General features: G+C 55.4%; 5 protein-coding genes across 5 annotated transcripts; 2 read left to right on the top strand and 3 right to left on the bottom strand.

Annotated features, from left to right (window-relative positions):
- Positions 1-134: 134 nt before the first annotated feature.
- J3D65DRAFT_632072 (uncharacterized protein) lies at positions 135-2,281 on the bottom strand. The gene is made up of 5 exons (XM_066800978.1): positions 2,111-2,281; positions 1,955-2,058; positions 1,250-1,907; positions 859-1,186; positions 135-805 (listed from the first exon to the last, which is right to left on the bottom strand). The coding sequence occupies exons 1-5, from the start codon at positions 2,142-2,144 to the stop codon at positions 511-513; spliced, it is 1,419 nt and encodes a 472-aa protein (XP_066653035.1). The 5' UTR covers positions 2,145-2,281; the 3' UTR covers positions 135-510.
- Positions 2,282-2,425: 144 nt separating this feature from the next.
- On the top strand, positions 2,426-4,619 carry J3D65DRAFT_632069 (YdiU domain-containing protein). Its single transcript, XM_066800977.1, has 2 exons — positions 2,426-4,315; positions 4,375-4,619. The coding sequence occupies exons 1-2, from the start codon at positions 2,588-2,590 to the stop codon at positions 4,573-4,575; spliced, it is 1,929 nt and encodes a 642-aa protein (XP_066653034.1). The 5' UTR covers positions 2,426-2,587; the 3' UTR covers positions 4,576-4,619.
- Positions 4,620-4,696: 77 nt separating this feature from the next.
- Positions 4,697-6,267, bottom strand: J3D65DRAFT_632067 (cytidine deaminase-like protein). The gene is made up of 3 exons (XM_066800976.1): positions 6,100-6,267; positions 5,984-6,035; positions 4,697-5,934 (listed from the first exon to the last, which is right to left on the bottom strand). The coding sequence occupies exons 1-3, from the start codon at positions 6,227-6,229 to the stop codon at positions 4,830-4,832; spliced, it is 1,287 nt and encodes a 428-aa protein (XP_066653033.1). The 5' UTR covers positions 6,230-6,267; the 3' UTR covers positions 4,697-4,829.
- Positions 6,268-7,599: 1,332 nt separating this feature from the next.
- Positions 7,600-8,334, top strand: J3D65DRAFT_632062 (uncharacterized protein). Its single transcript, XM_066800975.1, has one exon. The coding sequence runs from the start codon at positions 7,654-7,656 to the stop codon at positions 8,305-8,307; it is 654 nt and encodes a 217-aa protein (XP_066653032.1). The 5' UTR covers positions 7,600-7,653; the 3' UTR covers positions 8,308-8,334.
- Positions 8,335-9,323: 989 nt separating this feature from the next.
- J3D65DRAFT_466044 (uncharacterized protein) lies at positions 9,324-11,407 on the bottom strand. Its single transcript, XM_066796474.1, has 2 exons — positions 10,726-11,407; positions 9,324-10,674 (listed from the first exon to the last, which is right to left on the bottom strand). Exons 1-2 carry the CDS (start codon positions 11,012-11,014, stop codon positions 9,395-9,397), a joined length of 1,569 nt encoding a protein of 522 aa, XP_066653031.1. The 5' UTR covers positions 11,015-11,407; the 3' UTR covers positions 9,324-9,394.
- Between the last annotated feature and the right edge of the window lie 998 nt (positions 11,408-12,405).

The raw sequence follows: 12,405 nt of genomic DNA, 5'->3' as shown, positions 1-12,405 counted from the left end.
AGGATTCACCGACCCTTGCAGACCCTCCAGGCAGGCTTGTCCCGACTGCGCCCATCAACCGAACTGTCTCGCTGCTGTCACACATTACCCTGGACCACATAGCAAACATCACCATGAATCGTTTGACTTAGTTTGTCTTCCTTGTGGTCTTTTGGTTGCTCTACGATCTACTGTATCGGAAGGTCGAATTCCGCTGTCGAATGCGTCATCTCGTAGCCTGCCGCATGCCGCTACACAACACCAAAAAGCCGGCGGACAACTTACTCCTGGTCCGCATCTATCTTTCTGCAGCTGCATGCCTGCCCCACAGTCGGTGTTGAAAGAAGTGAGACCTCCTGGCAACGCGGCTGCATACTGAGAGCGTTCAACAACTGCTAGCTTCACCCAGAGAGCTGTTTGCCCGTATGGTTGCGCTTACGGATTGGAGAGCAGTCATTCACCACTGCAACTCCTCTGACCCAGACTCTCACATCTTTCAGAAACACCGTGCCCCCATGTGGCCCAGTTGATTTACCGAAACTGTAGTACTCTTGTGCCTATGCTCCCCAGCAACTTCGTCCTTCCTGCTTCAGGTCCCGTGACATCTTCCACAAACCGGAGGCATGTCACGTTTGGTTGAACAGGATATTCGAAGCCATGCCATTGCGTTGGACGAGCATCGAAGTGGCGAATTTGGGCGCCATTCTTGATCGAGTACAGTTGCACTCGTCGTCCCTGCGCAGCGGCAACAACTCCAGATTCGGGGTGGACGTCGAGGCCGGATGAGACTGTATACTCGTTTGAGTACTTGAATCGAAAAACTGACCTGGTCCATGTCAGTCTGAAGCTGCTTATGTGAGACGTCTGGCCAATTCTTACCTGGAGCTCTTCTTCTTGTTGTATGGTCCTGCCATGCGCAGATCGTAGAGATTCATGTTGTTTCTCAGACCTGCAACGACGAGACGAGATTCGGAATCGCCACGACGAATTCCTATGACGGACGAAGGATGACTTAGACGTAAGGCAGAGTCTCTGGTCCTGAGGTCGTAAAGGACGATATTCCCTGAACGAAAGCCACTGGCAAGGACATTCGGCGAGAGCCAGTCGAGAGCCAGGGCGTCATCATCTTTATCGTCACGTTGGTCTCGCTGGTACGGGGAGAAGGCCCTGTACCGCACACCGTTCTCACCATTCTCAACGTTGACGACTGTGACAAAGAATGTCAGTTGAAAAACTCCTCAGACGTTGCTACCACATTCCGAATACTCACCCTTGCTTGAAGTACCAACGGTGAAGACGTCCTTGTCTTTGACGAACTTGTTGGCTGTACTTGTCCATATTGTGTCGGGTTCGTGCGGGCCCAGGGACACATACCAGTCCACATACTCCTGCTCATCATCTCTTGAAGGCAAGTGCGCGTTCAACGAGGACAGGTGGACTTCAGCAGAACTTGAACCTCCCAAGGTGGTATAGAGGAGGGTCCGATTTTGCCCGACGGTGACCGAGGTAACGTCGGAATGAGAGGGTATAAAAGTTCGCTTGTGCCATGAGGGGGCGCTCTTGGGGCCATTTATGTTGCGGTGAATTCTTAAGCCATCACGAAGGGCCAGATGGGGGTCGACGAAGGTGCTGGCCAAACATTTGTCGGAGCCTGAAATTCCGGTGATCAATGTCAGACCAAAAGGGTCATAATCGAAGCTTCGAATGACGTTGCTTGGACGGATTAGTCGATACCAGTAGTCGTGGAGCTCAAGGAAGAAATTTGCCTCAAACACGCTTGCCAGTGCTTTGGCTCGCGTATTTGAGTCCGATCGCAGTCCTTGAACTTCTCTTGTCATGGTCCATGAGGCGGAATTGATGAGCATGGGGGAACGCTTCAAGGTCTGAGCTTCTCGTTGAGCCTTTTCAAGCCCCTCTCGTTTACGTTTCTACGAGCTGTTAATGTATCGTTCAAAATGAACTGCCTTTAGCGCACCTTGGATAGCGTTTCTTGCTTGTTGACAGCATCTTGAGAATATTTCGACCCCGGCAGCGCGTGATGATTCTTTTGAATTTTGAAGTACTTCTTCTTCTCAGGATCTAGACAGCTGTTATCCACTATGAAGACGGCAGGGGAGGGTCCGAGTCTTACCGTAGTAGAAGCCCGGTATATTTGGAGGCTCCATGATGATAGGCGTCGTGCGCCGGCTGCCTTGCCGCTACCGGCGAAAGTCCTGCTTCTCCCCCAACCACAAGATGAAGGTAAAGCGCGTTAATGCAATCATCCAACCACAGCTCAAGTGGTCTAGAGCTTTGGAGATGGTGAAAAAGAGAAAGATAAAAACATCCATCCGATGAACCACGGCACCCGAACACCACTGCGGATGGCCCGTGCGTGCTTATCGATACGAACTTTGCCTCGCCCATTTCGATGACGCAGCCGGAGCAACATCTCCATCTCCGGACATGGAGAAGACAACCACAGCATGACCTTCCTGTACTTTTTTCCCCTCCTCACCATCCGACAGAAAACATCGGTCAACTTAGCTCATCAACCTCCTTGACCAGCCCCAGCAAAGGAAAATCCCCAGAAACAAATTCGCCATCGACTGAAAACTCGCCGCCGTATATGCTATCGCTCTCGCGGCAACTCCGCCACTCCCAGATTCCCCGCACGCGACTTGCGCAAATGGCGAGCCACCTTAGCACGAGCGGAAGTGCCAACGGCGGGGGACAGGGCGGCGCCTCGCCCGGCTTCAGCCTTCGCGAACTCCCCAAGTCCAACGTTTTTACTTCCAAGCTTCCTGCGGATCCAGCCTTTCCCACGCCGCGGGACTCACACAATGCGCCTCGAGAGACCCTCGGCCCGCGCATGGTCAAGGGCGCCTTGTACACATACGTGCGCCCGGAACCCGCACTGTCGCCCGAGCTGCTGGGAGTCAGCGGAGCAGCAATGAAAGACCTTGCGATCAAGCCGGACGAGGAGCGCAGCGAAGAATTCGCGCACATCTTGGCGGGGAATGAGATAATATCCTGGGATGAAGAGACGGGAGAAGGTGTGTATCCGTGGGCCCAATGCTACGGTGGCTACCAATTTGGACAGTGGGCTGGACAGCTCGGCGATGGACGCGCCATCTCTCTGTTTGAGACGACGAATCCGAGCACTGGCGTTCGCTATGAGCTGCAGCTCAAGGGTGCAGGGAAGACGCCCTACTCGCGATTTGCGGATGGCAAAGCTGTGCTGCGCTCGAGCATCCGTGAGTTTGTCGTCTCAGAGTACCTGAATGCTATCAAGATCCCGACGACCCGCGCGCTGAGCCTGGTCCTTTGCCCCAATTCCCGCGTGCAAAGAGAAAGGCTTGAGCCTGGAGCAATCGTTGCGCGCTTCGCCCAAAGTTGGATCCGTCTCGGAACGTTTGACCTCTTGCGCGCCCGCAACGACAGACAATTGCTCCGGGAGCTGGCCGAGTATGTCGGAGAAAATGTATACAAAGGGTGGGAGTCGCTGCCAGGCAGGCTTCCGTCGCCAGACTCGACCGAAGTGCCTCGGGGCGTGCCAAAGGAGAAGACGGAGGGCGAAGGCAAGGAAGCTCAAAACCGCTTCACGCGGCTCTATCGCGAGATCGCACGGCGCAATGCGCTGACCGTTGCCGCCTGGCAAGCGTATGGCTTCATGAACGGCGTGCTGAACACGGACAACACGTCGATTCTCGGGCTGTCGATGGACTACGGGCCATTCGCCTTCATGGACAATTTCGACCCGGCGTACACGCCCAACCACGACGACTTCCTGCTGCGCTACAGCTACCGCAACCAGCCGACCATCATCTGGTGGAACCTGGTGCGGCTGGGCGAAGCGCTGGGCGAGCAAATGGGCGCCGGCGAGTGGTGCGACGACGAGGAGTTCGCCAAAGAAGGCGTCCGGCAGGCGCGCGCCGACGAGCTGGTCCAGCGCGCCGAGCACCTCATCGAGCAGACAGGTGAGGAATACAAGGCCGTCTTCCTGGCCGAGTACAAGCGCCTGATGACGGCCCGCCTGGGCCTGCAAACCCACAAGCAGAGCGACTTTGACGACCTCTTCTCCGAGTGGCTGGACCTCATGGAGGCGCATGAGCTCGACTTCAACCAGTGCTTCCGCAAGCTGAGCGACGTGCCGCTCGGCCAAATCGAGTCTTCAGAGCAGCGCAAAGACGTCGCTGCCCGCTTCTTCCACGCCGACGGCGTGGCGGGCGGCGAAGACACAGCGAAAGACCGCATTTCTGCGTGGCTGGAGAAGTGGAGGGCCAGGGTGCTGGAGGACTGGGGCGAGGGGCAGGACGAGGCCAGAATTGCGGCCATGAAGAGCGTGAATCCAAAGGTAAGCCACCTCTCCTTTCCCAAATGAGTTTTGCGGTGAGATCTGACAATGTGCTGCAGTTCGTGCCAAAGGGCTGGATTTTGGACGAGCTGATTGAGCGCGTCGAGAAGAAGAATGAGCGCGACGTCCTCAAGACTGTCATGAACATGTCGCTCAACCCCTTCAATGAGACGTGGGGTTTGGATGAAGAGGAGGAGCAGAGGTTCTGTGGAGATGTGCCCAAGTACAGCCGGGCCTTGCAGTGCAGCTGTAGCTCGTAGATATCAGTGTCAGCGATTAGATGAATTGAGCGTTTCTTTTCAGGGGTACTTACTCTACACCCACCTGCCCACTGCAATACGCAAAATGGAATGACGACTGCACGGCAGCAAGGAACCCATATCAAAATCATGTTGACTCCATTCTATGCACTCTGTAGTGGTGTATGCTCTAATTCTACAGTCATCCGTTGCAATGCCTTCCGATAAACTCCATGCGTATTCCAGTTGCCCAGGGAGGGCTTTTCATCCACCACCTAGGCGTTGATGGTCTCAGCCACGCCGACTTCCTTTCCAGTGGTCTCCTCTTCATCATCTTTCCAGTTCCAGCACAAGAACTTCCAGTTCAGCTCAGCAGGCCTCCAGAAGAGTCCATGGCCCAGACCCTTGTCGTCAGCAGTCATGCCGCCTGATTTGCACATGCGCCTTCTGAACACACATCGATTGAACCGAGAGTGGAGAATGGCCATGGAGCACATGACGCAAGGTTCGTGGGTGAGGTAGATTTCGAGATCGACGCAGAGATATCCGCCGGGCGTCATGTTGTCCCTGGCGAAGACGTGCGATTCGATTTCGGTGCGAGGCTCAACCGCAAACGTGGGAAAGACGGGCGTCGTTTCTTCAGGGCGAGGGAGCGTGGTCGTCTTCGTGGAAGGAGGTTGCGACTTGGCGATACGCAGCCTCTTGTCGCCCACCATGCCGATAGCGCGCATGACAGCATGTGCCATGACATTGCCTTGACCAGCGCACTCCGTATCCGCTTCGGAGACGTCAGTATCGAGGCCACACTTGCGGCCATCTCCAGCTACGGCCACGAGTTTAGGAGCTTCGGTGGCTCTGCCGTTGCCATCGAGACGCCTTTCAACGATGATGCAGCCGACCCTTTCTCCCAGTCCCTTGTCGGAAGACTGCTTCGCAGCCTCTTCTGCGACCGCGAGCCATTGTCCAACCTTGGGTTCTATCTCTGCCGCTGCATATGCAACGCTGGGTGGATGAGGGCCGAACGGGTTGGCGTTCCTATAGCCGACGGGCCAATACTGTGCAGTCCACGCCTCGGCTTGCTCGGTGGAGATCGGAGGGAACGTGGGGACTGGCAGCTTGTGGACAACCAGTGGAAATGGCCTCGCCGACGTAGCGGAAAACGGTGAGTTGGCGTTGAGTAGGTCCTCAAGCTCCGGCTGTGGGATAAGGCTTGTAGGACCGACAAGCAGGATGCGAGTGTCGTCCTGGCCTTCCTTTGTAGAGACTCGGGTAGGCTCAATGACTTCGAGAGCAGGCGCAGGAAGGAAGGAAGGTTCTATGACACGCCGGAGGTGCTGAAGGGCGGCGATGGGCTCATGTGGGAGCGCTGCGCGAAGGACTCTGATTGCTGTTAGATTGGGACATGGTTGAGATGGTAGATATGTCTTACCGGACAACGGCACTGGCAGCCCTAGCTGGAAGTTCCACGACATAGACTTCGACTGTGGCTGGGATTAAAACTACGGCGTGGTCAAGGATGTTGGGTCAAACGCCCGTGTAACGTACGCGTCTCGTTGCTTGCGCGAATCTCGCTCTTGGTTTTGAGCGCAACAAGCTTGCCGGCGATGGGCTGGACGGCGAATTTCTCCAGCACGGCATCCTCGTCTTCGCCGGTGGAGAAGTGGTGTACGGTCATGACATCGTCGCTGGTGGAACGAGTTTGTCGAAGGCGACGGCGGCGGTTGGCCGAAGCGCGAGACGAGAGGCGGGCCATCAGAAAAATTTGGCCAGGGCGCGATCTGCGGCAGGGATTCAGTGGGTAGCCGAGTAGTGAAGAACAAGGTTGAGAGTCGGCTTAAAGCGACGACATGCCACGGCAGAGAAGTTGAAGTTGTTGCAGTCTCCATTGCTGCTCACTTTCTGGACGCGTGCTATTTACGGAAACCGCTGGACGATGTTGTCTTCGTGGGCGCAACTGCAAACCGCACCGCAATCAACGCGCCTTCCCCCGACTGATGCCACCCACGCCTTTCCATCACCACCGCCTCTGCCTCCGCAACCATCGACTCGAGCAATGCATCTAATGCCAGCATGAGAGACTCCCGCCGTCATCATCTGGGGCCTTCGTTGTCAACATGTCTCTTTCCGACCATCGACCTCCCGCCTCGTGTTGAGCTCACCTGGAACGCCTCTGGCCATGACTTTGCTTGAAGCCGTATTGGGAACTCGCGACGGCCCTCTACCAACGACCATCTTCGCCGCACCTCTCTGGAGCCCTCCATGCGCCTCTCTCATGCCAACCACATGGCTTGCCCCTTCCATCGTCTTCTCGTGAAGCTGTCCAACAACTCTATCCTCGCCACCTTCCACCTGGCCGAATATGCCATCAACAACGCCTCACAAACTGCAGCAACATCGAGACAGACAGCACGACCACCATGCGCTTGCCACTCAGCAATGCCAAACTCTCGCAAGGTCGCCTGTCAAGAGCCGCCAAAGCACCTTCCTCTACCTTACACGTTGGAGGCGTGACCGGTCAGGTCATGTGCAATCGGATCACAATGGGAAACCTCATGACGACTCCTCGCACCTCTCGCACCCGGGGGTGTATCGACAGCCGAATCACTCGACGAGAATCTCGGAGCCTCCTCGTATGTACCGTGCCGATGGATACGAAGCCTCCCTGTTCACACCTCTACAAACGAGCTGAAGCCTCTGGTGGTCGGTATCCATACAAGCCCGTGGATATGTTTCCCACGCCTGGTTTCTCCACAGCAGACGGACCTTTTCAACACATTGCATCTCGAAGACGAAGTCCAATGGGAGGTAGCGCACCCCGACGGTACGCGCGGAAGCGAGACTGGCCGTTCCTCCTGGGATAGAACAGCCTCTTTGGAAGGACCTTAACGACGCCCATGCACTGGCACAAGGTGTCGGACCGGCAGACCAATACTCCCACAGCGGGTGTCGAAAGAAATGAAACTCCCACGGTCTGGCTGCGGCAATGACCGACTGCTTCCTAAGCGCAACTATAGTGGTACACGAATGCTCCTCAAGCGCACGCGTAGTAGCGAATGAACGCTCCCTACGAGTATCGCAGCACATGGAGCTGCAATAACAATGGAAGGAGATGCTCTCGCCCAAGCCAAGAACACCGCGTCGTCTCTGTTGCGGCGCCTCAAGACACTTTTGGTGACTGGGTGCCATTCATCATCAAGAAGTGGCGAAAGCAGTCAGACGACGTCGCCGGTCGGGTTTCCCAACTCGAAGCCCAGAACGACCGATGCGTCTGTGGCCGACCGCTCAAGATCCCCAACTCCCCCAAGGCTGACATCGAGGGCGCGTTCCGGGCCACGCAACTCAAGGAAGCACCAGTCGCATTTCTCTGTTGCGACGCCTGCTACACATACTGGTACCTCCATGGTGCGCCCGACGCTACCGTCGAAGACTTGGAGCAGTGGAAGGAGGCGAGGGCAACATTTGCCGCCTCCAAGGTCGAACCGGTTGAAATGGAGTGCATCTGTTCAACTTGGGAGGAGACGGTCAGGGGCGAAGTCTACAATCCGGCGTACCAGGGTCTTGTTGGAAAGCTTTGCAAGAACTGTTACTGCGTCGCGAACAGCGTTGTCGAGAGATATGATCTGGACATGCAACAAGAAGAGCGCAGGAAGTTTGCCTTCGTACTCTCATCGGATGGAAAGGTTCCATCGAGGTGCAGCTCGACAGGTTTCCCAATGCGCCGGCTCTGCAGGTCCTGCCCGACAGATATTATAATCTTGAGGCTGAACCGCAATCTCCACGTGTTGTCGCTCGGATGCTCCTTGTGAACGTCCTTCATGAGAGCTTGAAGACCCCTTGAACCCTGGTCGACCGTCACTTGAATGCCCCTTGACTCCGGCTGTAAACGGACGTGAATGCTCCCCAACGACACCCACCTTGAAGCATGAAGCCTCCTTGTCGCCTTGATCGGCCGTAGCCTGATTGCCTCCTGTCTACATCCTCCCCAGGCCGATGAATGCCCCTTGACTCTGGCTGTCAACGGACGTGAATGCTCCCCAACGACACCCACCTTGAAGCACGAAGCCTCCTTGTCGCCTTGATCGGTCGTAGCCTGATTCCCTCCTGCCTTTATCCTCCCCAGGTCAACGAATGCTCCCTGGCCCACTTCACAGCCCTCGTTTTGATCTCTTTGAGTCATGGCACCATCGGCCGTGCGCGCATGAACGAAGCGTGGGTCAAGGGTAATGCCGCCCAAGGTAATGCCACTCAAGGTAATGCCACTCAAGGTAATGCCACCCGCACAGCACTACTCATGGCAATCGATAGTGCACTACAGCAAACATCATTGTCAAGTACTGGCTGCAAACAAGCTCTGAAAGGAGCTATTGTTGTATCTCATCACGCGAAATCACGACCATCACAGTTCCATATCACCACGATCAAAGTTACATTTTAGGGAAAATATTGAAGGGTGGAAAAGCTGATATTCATCAAGATCGTGTGCTGTTTGGGTATGTGGAATAAATGCAGATGTGACTCCAGCAAAATGCAGATATCGATCAGGTTGAGAAACAGAAGATGAGAAGAAAGAAAAAAAAAAAAACGCGAAGTATGCGCTTATATTCCAACACCAAAAACAATGTGCAGAGGCCCATCCATATGCGTGCGCCGAACAACCATACAAATAGAAAGGGGTATCGCATGCAAATAAATGGTTGAAAAACAACAAAAGCGGGGATCAAGACAATGGTTGTCAAAGCAAACAAGAGAGGCGAGTGAAATCCAGGGTCCCAAGCGCCAGGGGTTATCAAAACAAACAAAGAATCTGAGTGAAATCCAGGACCCCGAGCGCCAAGGGGTATCATCCAGAAGACCGAGAAGCATCCTGCCTCGCCAGCGTGCCGTCCACGTCGAACCAGGTAATGTCCAAGTCGGCGGGGGAGGCTTGGGTGTTTTCCGGGATGCCCCATTCCTGGGCCGCGTTCTCGACGCTCTCGACGGTTGCGTTGAACTCCGCCTCGTCGTATACGCCCTCCAAAAGAAATTCCAAGCTTGCGACGCCGAACTCGTCCACGTCCTGGAAGGCTTCGTGAGGAAGCTCGGCGTTGATGGCGGGGGCGGCGGGAGCAAGGAGAGGAAAGAACTGTGGGGTTTCCGCGGGGAGGCCTTGAAGGACTTGAGGGGCCGCTTCTTTGTGTTGCTCCACCAGAACTTCCGAGGAGGGACAAAGCAGGTAGTCCAGGGGGTCAATTGGAAATTCCTGGATGGCTTCTTCAGGAAGCTCGGCGGTGATGGCGGGGGTGGCAGGGGCAGGGGCAGTGGGGAGCAGGGCGGCTTCTGCGGGGACGACATCAGGAGTCGGCCTCGTTGAATCTTTGCGCTCTTTCCTCTTGGGTGCCCGGGGGTCGGCCTTCTGTCTCTTGGAAGGGGGGCCGGAGACCGCGGCAGGAGTCGAGTCGTCCCGGCTGCGCTTCCGGTTCTTGGTGCCGCGGTCGCAGCCGGTGCAGTCGCCGATCCAGGCAGTGACGACTTCCTTGACAGGGGGCTTATAGCCCTCTTGCTGGATCCGGGCGATCAAGGCGTCTCGCCCACAGTGATCTTTTTGGTGGATGTCGTGGACCAGCTCTGCTGCTTCGTAGTCGCGCATGATGCGGCCCTGGGTCTTCGAGCCGTCCTCCCGCTTGATCTGGCGCTGTTTGCCGTCACCGTTACCCCAGTAGAGAGCCCCGTCTTCCGAGAGCCAGAAGTTCGTCTTCACCCAGTGCTTTGTAGGGGCATTGGCGCACACGCGGACCTGGCCTTTGAGCTCGTTGTTGACGAACTGGTCGAACTCCTTGCAGCTCGACTTCCCGGCGTTCTCCGCCTTCTTCATGGCCGTGTACTCGAGGTACAGGTCGAGGCATGGCGTGTCGGCTTTGTGGGCCGTCGACTGGCCGCTTTCTTTCTTGAGATTTCCCTTGCGACCCTTGAGGATCCGGAAAAGAGCGACGGTCGAGCAGTCTCTGCAGTCGCCCTGCCTCTTCGTGTGGCTGCCATAGATGCAGGGATTGCCGCTCAAGACGGCCGCGTCCACCATCCTGCCGTGGGCCTTGACTCCGGCCCAGGGATCGCCATAATCGGCGGCGTTGGTGACGTTGGGATCTGTGGGAAGTCAGTAAATATAGCTGCCTTTATGGACGGGAGAAAGCTTACCAAATTCTGCATATGACGGGGGAGAGGGCCAGACGTATCCACGCTGCTGGGGCTTGTACAGGTCAACAGGGGAGGAAGAAGAAGACATGCCTGAGACTTGTGGTATCTCTTGATGCCGTGAGAAGGGGTACGAGGAGTGGTGGATGTGTGGGGAGAAGGTCTCTTGGAAGCTGGAGAGCTGTGAAAGAGAAATCTGTGAAAGGACGTCTGTGAGAGAGAAAGCTGTGAAAGTGGAAAAGAGAACTTCGATGGAAAAGGTGCAAGAAGCCGCAGGCTCATAGACGAGCATTTGCACATGAATTGATCAGTCATCGATCCAGAGTTCTCCGTTGAGTGTATACGAATGGGGAAAGCTTCGACACCAACGTTGCTGTGCAATGTGGGTCGTTAGCGTACCGGATGCCCAGAGAGTGAATTGAGTTAGAACCGAACGAAGACCAATGTTAGCTACTGAACGAGATCGACCGCTGTGAAGCCAGGGTTGATGAAAGTCCGGGATCCAATCACTCCGATGGCCATTGCGACAAAACAAGTGCAGTGTCTCCCGCAACCCTGGGCCCCTTTGGATACTCAGAACGGTGACAGTGACGCATGCTTCGCCAGTCTGATCTCTCACCAGCCTCTTTTGATGAATGCGAGCATCAAAGCTCAAAGCATCCTGAAGTGACAGCAGCCTCAAAACACATGCTGATCTAGCACATGAAATCGCGACCGCGACAGTTGGGACTGCCGCAGATGTTTTTTTATGGAGAGACTAGGAGAGTTTTGGTCAGTGAGCGAGAAGGGAATATGACTATGACATACTACCGTGGAAACAACATGGCCATGGACAGGAGAGTGATGAGGGCGATCGAGGGCTTGCCAGTTTGAGCTAGAACTCGAACGCTCGAATCGTGGATGAAAAGAGATGGGTCAGTCCTAGGGTGGCTGGTAGGCTATAAAGTCGAAATCGGGCATGAGAAGATATGGATCAGCCCTAAGAGAGCCCTGGATGGCTGGTAGGCTGTAGTATTTCGTGACTGAACTTCTCTCCTCGCGAAGTGTGGCTGTCGAAAGGGATTATGCAAAAGGGGCTAGCGTTCCGTTGCGAAGCGGGACGCCTGAAAGCACGATGTCCGTTGAGGATCATGGGAACGGAACATTGAGACCAAAGACGCCAATTTGCGCATCGGTATCGAAGAAGTCATGGCTGGGCGACCGACATCCAGCGGCAGGTACTCCCACCAAATCGTGGGCAGCAATGTAGGTCGAATTGTCTTGGTAAGATATTGGAGACAGTAAGGAGGCCATACAGCGTCAGTACCAAGAGTAGAGAGCGGAGACGACGTCCTTGTGCGATCGGTGGTTGGGAATTGTGACTGGTATCGTGTTTTCAGAGCTCAAAGCGAGCTGCTGTTCATCCATACGGAGCATATTCGCGCCCCTGACTGAGTTGGCCTCAGGACAAATTCTTCTACCATGGGAATCGCCGCGTCTGTGCCCTAAGCCGAGACCGATGGGGGCATCTCTGGTGTTGCTACACCGGCACTTCGTCCGGGTCTTGGGAGATATTCCGGTGCCGAAGCGCATACTTTTCTTGCATCACCATCCCTCTCTTTCCTTCATTTTCAACGTCTTCTAGCTCTTTCTTCTTGCTCGAAATCGAGTGTTCTGACAAGGCCTACTGGAAAAAGACCTCGA

This window comes from Phyllosticta citribraziliensis (assembly GCF_038025025.1).
Source record: "Phyllosticta citribraziliensis strain CPC 17464 chromosome Unknown J3D65scaffold_9, whole genome shotgun sequence".
NCBI lineage: Eukaryota > Fungi > Ascomycota > Dothideomycetes > Botryosphaeriales > Phyllostictaceae > Phyllosticta > Phyllosticta citribraziliensis.
The sequence above is the reverse complement of the archived record's forward strand: the minus strand, read 5'-3'. Positions and strand labels throughout refer to the sequence as shown.